The sequence below is a fragment of the Eucyclogobius newberryi genome, unplaced genomic scaffold (genome assembly GCF_026437365.1).
Source record: "Eucyclogobius newberryi isolate DKJ021-1_F unplaced genomic scaffold, fEucNew1.0.hap1 SCAF_7, whole genome shotgun sequence".
Lineage (NCBI taxonomy): Eukaryota > Metazoa > Chordata > Actinopteri > Gobiiformes > Gobiidae > Eucyclogobius > Eucyclogobius newberryi.
This window is the reverse complement of record NW_027316389.1, coordinates 17,155,816-17,168,676: the sequence shown is the minus strand read 5'-3', so window position 1 is coordinate 17,168,676 and position 12,861 is coordinate 17,155,816. Positions and strand designations below refer to the sequence as shown.

At 40.1% G+C, this 12,861-nt stretch overlaps 2 protein-coding genes and 1 non-coding gene across 4 annotated transcripts in view; 2 read left to right on the top strand and 1 right to left on the bottom strand.

The window, feature by feature from the left end:
- The window catches only part of LOC140349361 (DNA damage-binding protein 2-like), a 13,428-nt gene extending 10,193 nt beyond the window's left edge, over window positions 1-3,235 (bottom strand). The window contains exons 1-2 of the mRNA XM_072435664.1: window positions 3,107-3,235; window positions 1,459-1,650 (exon numbers count right to left, since the gene is read on the bottom strand). Of these exons, the coding sequence (XP_072291765.1) occupies window positions 1,459-1,650; window positions 3,107-3,235 (321 nt within the window). The remainder of the gene's footprint in view (window positions 1-1,458; window positions 1,651-3,106) is intronic.
- A 1,268-nt stretch (window positions 3,236-4,503) lies between these two features.
- On the top strand, window positions 4,504-12,169 carry kif23 (kinesin family member 23). Of its 2 annotated transcripts, XM_072435530.1 has the most exons (22): window positions 4,504-4,568; window positions 4,888-4,951; window positions 5,023-5,151; window positions 5,229-5,334; window positions 5,572-5,708; window positions 5,778-5,890; window positions 5,962-6,132; window positions 6,215-6,259; window positions 6,626-6,738; window positions 7,325-7,446; window positions 7,867-7,969; window positions 8,038-8,117; window positions 8,202-8,321; window positions 9,301-9,466; window positions 9,537-9,695; window positions 9,774-9,940; window positions 10,383-10,556; window positions 11,085-11,294; window positions 11,374-11,607; window positions 11,677-11,765; window positions 11,845-11,923; window positions 12,025-12,169. In XM_072435530.1, exons 1-22 carry the CDS (start codon window positions 4,555-4,557, stop codon window positions 12,151-12,153), a joined length of 2,724 nt encoding a protein of 907 aa, XP_072291631.1. In that variant the 5' UTR covers window positions 4,504-4,554; the 3' UTR covers window positions 12,154-12,169. The 2 variants fall into 2 exon arrangements, with proteins under 2 accessions (XP_072291631.1, XP_072291632.1); XM_072435531.1 differs by lacking the exon at window positions 6,215-6,259.
- Window positions 6,789-6,882, top strand: LOC140349857 (Z30 small nucleolar RNA). The gene has a single exon (XR_011924768.1). It is a non-coding gene; the product is annotated as a Z30 small nucleolar RNA (small nucleolar RNA).
- Window positions 12,170-12,861: the final 692 nt, after the last annotated feature.

The window sequence follows — 12,861 nt, the reverse complement described above, 5'->3', positions numbered from 1 at the left end:
TGTCCTGTTGAAACACCCAACTGCGCCCAAGACCCAACCTTCGGGCTGATGATTTTAGTTTTTTTGGGAAGAATTTGAAGGTAATCCACCTTCCCGATCCCATTTACTCTCTGTAAAGCACCAGTCCCATTGCCAGCAAAACAGCCCCACAGCATAATACCACCACCTCAGTGTTTGGCGGTAGGCATGGTGTTCTTGGGGTTAAAGGCCTCACCTTTTTTCCTCCAAACATATTGCTGGGCATTGTGGCCAAACAGCTCAACTTTGCTCCGGATGGTCTTATCTTTGTCCATGTGATCTGCAAGGCAAGGGCTTCCTTCTTGCACGGCAGCCTCTCAGTCCATGGTGATGCAAAACACGCTTGACTGTGGACATGGACACTGACACCTGTGTTCCAGCAGCTTCTAATTCTTGGTAGATCTGCTTGTTGGTGGTTCTCGGTTAACTCTCCACCCTCCTAACCAATTTTCTCTCAGCAGCAAGTGATAGCTTGCATTTTCTTACTGATCGTGGCAATGACAAAACAGTGCCATGGACTTTATACTTACAAACAATTGTTTGCACTGTTGCTCTTGGACCTGCAGCTGATTTGAAATGGCTCCAAGTGACTTTCCTGACATGTTCAAGCTTTTTCAGATCCGTGCTGAACTTTGACTTTCCATTGTAGCGTTTATGTGCGTTTGTATCCAATGAGCCCAATTTAAATGAGCTCAGAGAAGTCACCATCTGTAGTCACTCATAATCACTCACAAGACGTTAAGATGCTATGAAGCTCATTTCATTGACAAAACTTTCTAAGTCACCAAAATTACAAATTCATGTTGCTGTATGTATATTTTTGACCCAGCAGATTTGGTCACTTTTTCTGTTCGCCCATAATTCATTCATTCATTTTCTACCGCTTGTTCCCTTTCGGGGTCGCGGGTGACTGGAGCCTATCCCAGTGACTTCGGGCCTTAGGCGGGGTACACCCTGGACAGTAGCCAACTCGTTGCAGGGCCAACACATAGACATTACAGACAACCATTCACTCTCACATTCATTCACTAGGGCCAATTTAGAGTTGCTAATTTTACCTAACACATGCATGTCTTTGGACGGTGGGAGGAAGCCGGAGAACCCGGAGAGAACCCACGGTACAAAGAAGACAAAGAAGTATATGTTCCAATCAGTCTATCAGAGAAAAATCTGAGTTTAGAGAGCCATGACATTATGTTCTTTACAAGTGTATGTAAACTTTTGACCACAACTGTAAATACAAAAATACCCTTGATCTTGATGGGCACAGACTTGGACTTGCCAAGGTCTCTGTTCCGCACAGGAGATGCTTTTATGGCCGTCACAATTATTTTAGTCAAGATGAATGTAAAATTGTTCTTCAAATCTGGCAGTGTGTGTTATGATTTGCACCACCACTTGTGATTCACATTCAAGTAAAGGCAAAAGCAGAAGACTGACCCCTTGGATAAAACTCTTTCTGGCGCCGTCTTCATAGTCCCACAGGAAAAGGTCTCCGCCCTTGGATCCCACAGCCAGCGTGGAGGGGTGCGTCGGGTGCCACTCCAAAAAGGTGATTCTGCGGTCGAACGGGCTTTCAGCCCCATGGTAGTGATAGGATGAGAGCGAGCGCACGAAAGGCTCCTGAAGACACTGACAAAGAGACAAGACGTTTTAATTGCAAAGATTGATGACATGACCAATATAGGGGTGTAATTAAGGCTGTAATCAACAAAAGAAAAGTTTGAGTGACTAAAATATTGCCCTGTTCATTGATTAGTTGACAAAGAGGGGTCTGTGGTGTAAAAATGTAATGTTTATGCCATAAAACTTAGGTCAACATATGTGTAACAACCGGGTCACTTTTATTATGGCTCTGTATGCAGACATCCCTGGGAACACAGACTGACAGCTGCGGATCCAAAGATGTCTCGCATGCGGTAGAACATTGAGTGTGTTTTTCTGCAATATGTTAAGACTGGTTTTGTGCATACGTGGCACCTGCTATGCCTTAATAAGCTGAACTCAATGTTTGCTCTGGTCAGATCAGGGAGGGACAGAAAGGCAAATGTCAGGGAGAGCTTTTTGGCTGTGTACGGCTAAAATAAAGAACCACTTTTGAACAAGACAACTTGGTTATATTTCGCCTCATTTTTGCTGTCATTTGTTATAGAATAGTTTCCACAACAGGTCTTGGTGACAAATACCATATATTTGACCCAAAGGGCACTGACAAGACAAGTAGAGAATTTGTAAATTGTATATTCGTATGTAAAAAAGCAGAAGGAAATCACAATTAATACTCAAATGTCCAGCTAATTCAGTCAATGCCTTTTCCTCCGTTTATATAAATCTTTCCCATCAAATAATTAGTCTAATAGAACGTGTGGTTGACTAAGACACCATCGACCAATTAATTGATTAAAGCCTGCAGCCCTAGATGCAATATTGTGGTCAGACTTCCTGTAGAAATCATATTTTCTGATAAACATTAATTGTGTGTTTAATAATTTGAATATTTCAAAAAAATCTCTCTATTAATGGTATCCAAAGTCACCAAGTGGCCAAAGTTGTTTTTAGGAGCAATTGTTGATCAAAAACTGACCTAGAAAATCATATCAAACATGTTTGTTGAAAAATGATGAAATCCATTGGTGTTTTTAGTAAAGTTTGCTCTTGTAAATGCTTCACACATGATGACATCTTATTATAGTTTAATCCATCCACACATCATGTATTCTAACATAGTTTTATATTAATCAAACATACATTTCTACTGTAACAATCTGTCTTGCCTGTTCATGTCTGTTTTTAGGGGAAGCAAGCTCATAAAGCCTGGGGGTATTTTGGGCGTTTTTGTAATGTGTTCCATGTGTGTGCAAATAAATACAAATCTAACTGAAGGATCATGGTCTATCTAGTTTCTTCGGTCTTTCAGGGTTCATTCACACTTTGGTCTTTGTCCTGTTCTAAGCCTTGGTTTAATCCTGGTCTGGTCTAGTACACAATATTATTTAGGATATTTACGCAACAATATTATAATCATCATATAGCTAAATTAGAGACTTTTTGCACCTTTTAGGTCTAATGTCCAGCACGTTTCACTCACCTGTCTGAGCTGGGAGTGCAGGTTTTGTCCCAAGGTGTTCTTGTAAAGGTAATGCAGGATGCTATGATGTCCAGCCCTTTTCTGGACAGCACAGGACTTGGGTACAATTCCTGTAAAACCAAACAGCATGTCACTAAATTACCTCCAAACATTTCATTTGCACGATTTGTCAGTCTTGCCTGCAGAAGAAGACGTGCCCGCTTCTTTCTTCTCTCGTATTTTCTTGGAGATTGTTTGATTACCTTGAGTCTTCGTAGACTTTGGTACTTTCATTTTCTCTGTTCCAAAATATCCACCACAACGACGCCACCACAAAGTATTTGGCAATTTATTAACCACGCTGTCAACTACAACAAACGCAAATGCTACATAGCTCAAATGTGGCTGCAAGTGTGACGCAGTTTGGCCGACAGGGGTCAGAGTGTGTCATCCTGCCTGGCACGCCTACTGTTTACAGGCAAACTGTGTACAATAAATCTAGAATAGTACCAGCCAGGCAGCCATGTTCTGACTGTAATATTCTACTCAAGAACTCTAGGCAATGGATGAAAGTATGAAGGTTATGTTGTGTTGTTATAACGATTTTATTTATTTTTTTACATAGAATTCATTGAATTAGATTTTTTTTACATTGTATTTTTTACATCGAAGTACAAATAAATGTAATCTTATTTATATACAATTCATATTTTTACTAGATTCGATGTCCAAAAAAAATAATTGTGTAAAAAAAAAAAAGAAATCGTAAAAAAAACTCTATTTCACTTTCATATTTTACTATTATCAATCTATCATTGTTTTATGTTAAATTACTACTATAGACTTTACGATTACCACCGAATCAAACCCCTAGTTTGTGAGTTCAAATCATTTACAATGCCAGCAATAAATATTTTTCAAAATTCTGCTCTGTCCATTTGATTTATTGACATACCACAACATACAAACATAGTTTAATTCTGTATAAAATATAGGACTTCAGTTTTTAGGGCAAATACTTTACATATTGATGTAAAATAATGTGAATTTTGCTGCTTTTACAATCACAAGATGGCTGACACAATTGCCACGGATTGCCACAATTGCCACGGACGGCAGATTACACTAGTTTTATATTAAACACTTTTTCCTGAATATAATAAACATTTGCCTCAGAAAATGTTTATTATATTCAGGATAAGCAAATACATAATTTGTTTTAAGGTTATCCATATGCATTTTAACGATATAATCCCAGTTGAATAAATTAAATGTAAACGTTGACACTATGACGTGTTTCCGTTTCCCAATCCGTGGTTTGGGAAACGGAAACACGTGATCAGTTGTTTTGGACTCTCATTGGTTGTTGCCACGGATCTATTATTGCGCTCCCGTTTTGAAATCGGCTTGAAGGAGGAGCGGAAGTTTCAAACAGAGGAAGACGAAGACGGTGAAAGCGGAAAGCTACAATGAATCGACAAATGTAAGACTTTTATTTATATATATATATATATATATATATATATATATATATATATATATATATATATATATATATATATTTATTATTTTTATTTTCTTTCAGTGAATAGGCGAATTGTGATTGTGAAGTGTGTTTCAATTGCCTACTGGACAAAGCCTTGAGTTTACAGATGGTTTTACGTTAATCAGCTGATGCTTTGTTAGCTTCTGATACTATACTTAGTAGCGATGTGCTCAAAGAATCTTTGGTATTCTTTGAATTGCCTTGTGTATGAAATGTGCTCTACAAATAAACTTGCCTTGCCTTGCCGTGCCTTCAGAAAAGGAAGAACGCCTAGAAGGCCTCCGAAAAAGGCATCCAACACTCAGAAAGATCCAGTCGGGGTGAGTTTGTTCTCACCGAGGAGGACAAAATTTGTGATGTGAGCAGAGGTAAAGGAATGCTTTTGGCCCAGGTTTACTGCCGAGTGCGACCCTTGGGTGCAGAGGACCCGGAGTGCTGCATTGAGGTGATCAGCAGCTCCACAATCCAGCTCCACGCTCCTGAGGGATTTAAAGTCAACAGAAATGGAGAGTACAAAGAGGTAGGCTGTGTTTTTGAGGTTTATTAGGGCTGCAATGATCGGAATAATCGACTTCTAAAATCTCACTTGTTTTTCAGACCCAGTATTCCTTTAAAAAGGTTTTTGGAGTGTCTGTATCTCAAAAAGAGCTTTTTGAGTATGTGGCCAAACCTCTGGTGGAGGACCTCATGAGTGGGAAAAATGGTATGTACTGATAAGAGAAACCACAGCTTCAAGACTGAGCATTCTGCATCACTATCCCCACCTTTTAATAATCTGTTGAACTGCTTCAATCCAATCTAAATAACTGTTTTGATCAGTTTCTATGGTTCCATTTATTTATTTTTATTTTGCAAAGCACCTGTGAATGCCCTGAATTGTGCTATATAAATAAAATGTATTATTGTAGGATTTTTGAAGACCCGATTCTCTTCTGTGCAGGTTTGCTCTTCACATACGGTGTCACTGGCAGTGGGAAAACCTTTACCATGACTGGCTCCCCAGGTCTAGGAGGCTTACTTCCCCGCTCCCTCGACATGATTTTTAATAGTATTGGACCATATCAGGCTAAAAGATATGTGAGTTAAGGTGAAAAGGGTTTTGGTCACACTGTACATCTTCCCTGCTAAAAGCCTTTCTTTTTCAAGGTTTTTAAAAGTGACGAGAAAAATGGCATGGACGTCCAAACAGAAGTGGATGCATTATTGGAGCGCCAAAGACGGGACAATTTCCTGAATACAGCTAAACCCTCAACCTCCAGGTTAGCCAGTGCATAAAGTGAATCATCTGGTGTAATCTTTACTGATTAATAATACAAGAGCTTGTGTGTAGACAGAAGACTGACCCTGAAATAGCGGACATGATAAAGCTGGAGGAAGCCTACAAAGCTGAAGCGGTGGATGAAGACAGCTCCTACAGCGTTTTTGTCTCTTACATCGAGATCTACAACAACTACATCTACGATCTTCTGGAAGAGGCACCCGAAGACATGATCAAACCAAAGTAAGTCTCTAAAATACAGTTCTGAAACAATAGACTCTGAATAAGCATGCGAGAAAGACACACAGACTTCTTATTTTCCCAGGTGGAATGCTGGAGGCACACCTGTGCACCAGAACACTGACTTCATGTATGTGACCAGTAGCACAGTAGTGGTCATCACTTCTAATGCGCTTTAGTCTGTGTGTTGTCTGCAGACCCGGTGTTAAACTCATAACAAAATAAGCCACACTTATCCCCGCCACCCTTGTGTGCATTTGCTTCATAACTGACAAAGCCTTTCATGTACGACTGAACTATCGTTTACTTTGTATCTTGGTTTTTAGATTGACTTCTCCCTCTCCCGGCTGTGTCTTGTTGCATGGCTCTTCGGCAACAACAATAACTGCCTCTGCGTTTTTGTTTAACTTGCATTTTGTCTTCATTGTCAAAACCCTTCTGCGTTACTGTACTACTTTTGTATTGCAACCTTTTTAAAATGCGTTTTCCTTTCAAGACCGCCGCAGTCAAAGCTCCTGAGGGAAGACTTCAATCACAACATGTATGTAGCTGGTTGCATGGAGATTGAGGTCAAGTCAGCGGAGGAGGCCTTTCAGGTGTTCTGGAAAGGTATTTAGCTCTTGTATTCATTAAAATAATAAATAAAGTGTATGGAGAGGCTGTGGTGATGATTGATTGATCTGACCTGGCATTGTTGACCATCAGGTTGACTCTGGCCAGGACATGACCTTGTGTAATCTTCTCTCTGAGCAGTTCACTCTCGCTTAGTTCAACATTAATTGTAGTTGGTGATTAAAAGAGTATAATTATGACCACTGGCAATATCTAAGTTTTTTGTTTGCAATTGTATTCAAACTATTAGAACATTTGTTGTGATAAAACTTGTGACCTCCTGGCATTTTCAGTTTTGATAAATAAAATGGGTTTATTTCATTTATTATGTTTGTGCACGTAGTGATTTACCTAAGAAATGCTGTGGTTAAATGTATTAAAAAGTTGTGATATTTATCATGTGTAATTCACCAATTATCGCATGTATGTTAAAATTCTGATGATTTGAGCTGTGTTTCGACTTATGGGGGACACCAATTCCTGCCTTGTGGGAAAAGTCTGCATAAAAGACTTATTGGTATTCAGACCATTATCCTCAGTAGCTGTAATACTAACATGTCATCATACCTGTCATGTGTCATAGGTCAGAAGAGGAGGAAAGTGGCAAACACTCGTCTGAACCGCGAGTCCAGTCGCTCTCACAGTGTGTTCATCATTAAACTGGCTCAGGGTCCACTGGACGCAGATGGGGACAACATTCTGCAGGTCAGCTCTTCATTTTGAACTCTCATTAAATCTCCTTCGTAGTAAAGCTGCAATTATAGCTGTTTGTTACTTGTACACTAAACACTTGATTATGTGTAGGCCACTAACTTGAAGCTAAACCCCAAGCGCCTCCCTTTTTAAATAGAGATTAAATCAGGATTTAAAAAAATTCCCCCCTGTTTAAAACTGTCAGTAGTTTTTTCTATAAAATGCCCCAAATAAACTAACTTACTGTTTTCAGCATGCAGCAAAATAATAAAACTTTTTTTATTTAATTTGAGTAAACTCTTTATTTGTTTATGCATGCCTTTTATTTGACCATTTATTTTTGCCCTAGTTTGTGAATTTAGGTTTGTGCGTGTGTGTGGACACGTACTAAATTATACTTTTAGTAACTGATCTCATGTGTGTTTTGTTCAGGATAAGAACCAGGTGATTTTGAGTCAGCTGTGCTTGGTGGATCTTGCGGGCAGCGAGCGCACCATGAGGACCGGGGCAGAGGGCACACGCATCAGAGAAGCAGGTCAGTGTTTCACATCACACAAACTCCATCACACATAAATATGATCTAACTGTTTTCTCTTCTCACAGGGAACATTAATCAGTCTCTGCTGACACTCAGGACGTGTATTGAAGTCCTACGGGAAAACCAGCTCTGTGGCACTAATAAAGTATGTGCAGTGGTTGAATATAGATTTTTAACAGAATGGATCAGATATCTCGTGACTTTTAATTTTTTATTTTTTTTTTTGTAGATGGTTCCTTACAGAGACTCCAAAGTTACCCATCTGTTCAAGAACTACTTTGATGGAGAGGGAAAGGTCAAAATGGTCGTCTGCGTCAACCCAAAAGCTGACGACTATGAAGAAACGATGGTAAAAAATAAATAATAATTTAAACATTGTCTGAATACTGTTAACGAGGCCAAACATCACGGTTAAATCGTTAAATACGACAATCGTATTTAATTCGGATGTGGGCTGGTAAAATAAACTGTTAAAATGCAGATTTTTGTCTAAATATCTCGAGTTATTCTTGCCACTATTATAAATGATCAGATTCATCTTTTTTTTTTTTTTTTTTTTTCAAGCAAATACTAAGTGATCCGCAGTAGAAAATTTAAATCATGACCGTTATAGCCATGATTAACATTACAGTCAATTGTAATCGGGTACTTAACACTGAAAGAGTCGGGTCACAAAAGTCACAAAAGGGTTAGAACAACCTTATAACGAGGCTAAAGGGTAAACGAAGGCAGAGCAGTTTCAGGTTAAAAGTTCTGCCCTAAAGGGAGGAGTTTGAACCTTTTGAGCTCAGTGTAGTATAAATTCTAGCATCTCAGGCCAGTGCCATTTAGATGAAAAATTAGTTCTGGATAGGAGTCGAAACTTCTTAATTGTCCACGTGACTAGCTTTTGAAAGTGACCTATAGGACATCTGCATCTGTGAGTATGAGATCATCATCATCACATGTTTCAATTATTTTGCCTAGTTAGGTTTAGGATTCCTTAAAGTCTGAAATCCTGAACCTAAATATTTTGTTATTTATCGTACCTTGAAAAGCCAAAGTGCAGTGGAAACTTGTTAAAGTACCACACTAAAATACAGGTCTTACTATAAAAAATAAATAAAAATCCTACGCTTAATAGAACTCCTAAACCTAATGAAAATGCCTGGATATCATCATTGTTCGGAATGGAAGCTTAATAATTACAATGCCATTTAATTGTGTAGGGATGTTATTTCATCCTCTTATTCGTTATTCAGTCATTTTAGCATAATAAATGTTTAGAAAGCACAGTGCTGGTCTGCTGTGAAGTTATTTTAAATTACATGCATTTCCCGTGTCTTCAGCTGGTGATGCGGTTTGCAGAAATGACGCAGGAGGTGGAAGTGGCTCGACCCATTGACCGGGCCATCTGTGGCTTCACCCCCGGGCGACGCCACCGCAACGCAGCCTTTAAGGACGAGCTGTCCCGCAGACTGGAGGAGCGCGGCGGGCCAATCGACGGCCTCAGAGGTAGACGCGGTGCCGTTTATGGAGTGAGCCGTCAAGTGTGCTGTGTTTTGAGCATGTTTTTAATCCACAGACGTGTCCTCGGTTCTGGGCGTAGCCAACAACCTGCCCCCTCTACCGACCTGCGTGCTCTCGGACCCGCACGACGACACGACTCTGCCTCGGTTCGTCGAAGCGCTGCAGAACCGGCAGAGGCTCCGGCAGAACATGATGGACCAGTTCCACCAAGCAGGTCTTTACAGGGCGCCGGGCAACACGCTGTCAGTGGGGTGTAACGTGTTTGACTGTTTGTTTGTCTGGGTGATTTCAGCCAGTATCATGAAGTCCATGCTGCAGGACTGTGGAAATGCTTTTGTTGTCAAAGACGACTACATCCACGAACAAAATGGCAAATTGTTGGAGAAGGACAGGATCATCGAGATAAACAGGGCTGAGATGGAACGCCTGGAGAAGAAGACAAAGACGCAAGAACACAAGGTAAGACTCTAAGCATTGACAAAATTCTAATTGTGAAATGTCAAATTTTATATTTAAAAATCTAATTCTTGACTTGTCACAAAAAATATTACAATGAATTATAATATTGAAACTACTTTATACTATTGACCCAACCCAGATATGTTTTTTCTAAATGTGTGATATTCAAATAAAAAAACATGAGCTGCAAGAATTAAATGGCTGAATAAAACACATAAGGACTTACCGGTATTTAGTTACTTAGAAATAATTGGTCTTGGTTACTTCAGCCCAAATCTAATTTTACTGCAAAAAAAAAAAACAACAACCCACAAATGTACACTCAATATTGAGCCCCAATTATTGTGACTAGTCTAGTTAAAAACACTGCTTTTTACTAGAACAGACAACCAGCCTTCTACAAAGTGTTTGAAACTGAATTAACCCTTCGTTGTCTCCACAGATTGACATCCTTCAGAAAACGACTAAAGTCTATGAAGTTGACAAGCGGTCGCTGCAGCAGGAGCTGGAGACCAGGGAGCAGCGGCTGAACAGAGAGCTGACCGAGAAGAGGCGCATTGAGCAGCGCATGCAGGGCGCTGTGTCCGACACGCACCACAAGTGGGAGAAGGAGTGTGTGAGTTGAGCTTAAACAGATTTCTGAAAAATTATATCAAACATTTGCTTCCAGCAGTGGACGATGAGACAAACATTTATATTCAGATTTTCTTAGTGTCAGATCATAATTGATGTACTTTATATTGCCTTGAAGAGGTAATAATAATACCTTTTATTTATATAGCGCTTTTCAATGACCCAAAGACGCTTTGACATTTACAGACAGGGGGGACAGTATGTACAATACACAGTGTGCACGCACACACACTCTCACTCACTCACTCACTCACACACTCACACACTCACACACACACACTCACCGCGAAAAAACTTAAGTCATCTCGCTCCTGGTTAAATCTACCAGTCATTCACTCTGACCAGTAGGAGCAGTGGATGAGGATAATTGTCTGAGCATAGAGCTTCAGAAAACACAACTGAATATTTGTAACTCATGATAGCAGATTGTCCCAAGGATGAGATGTATACACCATATTGCCCAGCCCTATATACTTTTTTCCTAATGGAGTTATTCTGTTCATGTTTACAGTTTAGGCGCGTTAATGCCATGCAGCTGGAAATGCAGAACAAGCTGTGGGTCAAAGATGAGAAGCTGAAGCAGCTCAAGGCCATTGTGACAGAGAGTAAGACTCCCGGACGGCCCGAACCCCCACCACGACAGACCCCATCCAAGCGGCCCTCCAGAGAGGACAAGAAAGGCACACCCGCCAAGAGATCTGCCTCCCCAGCGCCCCTGCCTGTGCGTCACATATGTAACCGCCACCGTCGAGTATTAACGGCAGCTCTATTAAAGTGTTTGTGTGTTTCGACCTGAACAGACCGCCCCGCCGGTGAGGCCTTTGCACCGGCGCTCCCGCTCAGCCGGAGGAGAGAAGTGGGTGGACCATAAGCCCTCTTCGAACATGGATCTGGGCACAGTTTTGCAGCCCGTGATCCCCAATGCCATCCAAGTGTCCACGCCTAGTGAAAAGGCCCTGGCCAAGTGCGACCGCTATGTGCTCACTCACCAGGAAGTGGCGTCGGACGGAGAAATCCAGACCAAACTCATCAAGGTCTGTGCACACGAATAAAAGGCCAATCCAACCATGTGTGAAACTAATAAGTCATGTTTTATTGCTCAGGGAGAGGTGATGAAAACAAGAGGAGGGGGACAGGCCGTTCAGTTCACGGACATAGAGACTCTGAGGCAGGAACTCACCACAGTGCCCGGGTGCGCCTTTGTTATGAACAGCACGTTAGCAAATGCATGTTACAATTATTGACCTTTTTTCCCTCTTTTACTTTTCCAGTCGAAAGAGAAAGTCTGCTGAAGGAGCTGCTCCCCCGAACAAAGAATCTGATGGATCCTGGACTGATGTTGAGACAAGAGTAAAACCATAGATTATCACAGGAGCCAGAAAATAACATTAGCTAAACTGCGAAGCTGAGGCATGCATATTTCCTTATATCTTTGCGTTTTTCCTTTCTAGTGTTCTGTGGCTATGGAGATGAGAGTTGGATCTAACATGGGCCCTGGATATGAACATCACGTCATCGCAAAGTATTATTACGTTTATTATTTTACGGTTTATCTGAAAATGACTTGCAGATTTTCCTGACTCGTTTTCTTTTTGCAGGCGCAGAAAACCCTGAGGTGTTTTTTTTTCCAGAACATTGCTGTGCTGGCTTTTGTGCAATAGTCTGTACCGTTTTTATTATCTAGCTATTTTCATATTTAAAAACACTCTCATTTGTGTTATGCAAAATGTATATAGGGACAAAACCAAAGCTTTTGTGTAAAATATTTTATATGCTGTATGATTTACTGGTTAGTGTTACTGGCACATTATGAAATGAAAATTGTCACTGTTGCTTCAATTGTGTTTGGCACTGATTTATATTTTTTCTATATCTTGCACATAAACCTCAATGGTGTTTTTGTGTGTATATATATTAAAAAAACCAAAATGTATTGTACCGTTTCATTCATAGGGGAGAGCTGATTACTATTGTCTTAAAAGGAATATGAAAGGTTCACTAAAACGTCCTTCACATGCATATTTACATGGTAGAATTTGCTTAGAAAATGGCTACATTTCCCTGGGTAGACACTTTTTTTTATTGTAAATCACTTTTTTATTGAACATGGGCGTCAACTGTGACAGGTTTAATGACTACAAAAAAAAAATACTTTTTTTTGGGGTCAAAAAGGATGTTTAAACTGGTCCCTATAAATTGTCCTTGCGCTTTTACTTTATTTCAAATTCTCTTCTCACTCTGCAATTTCACATGCAAAACTTTGCTAAATATTAAACAATTGTAAACAT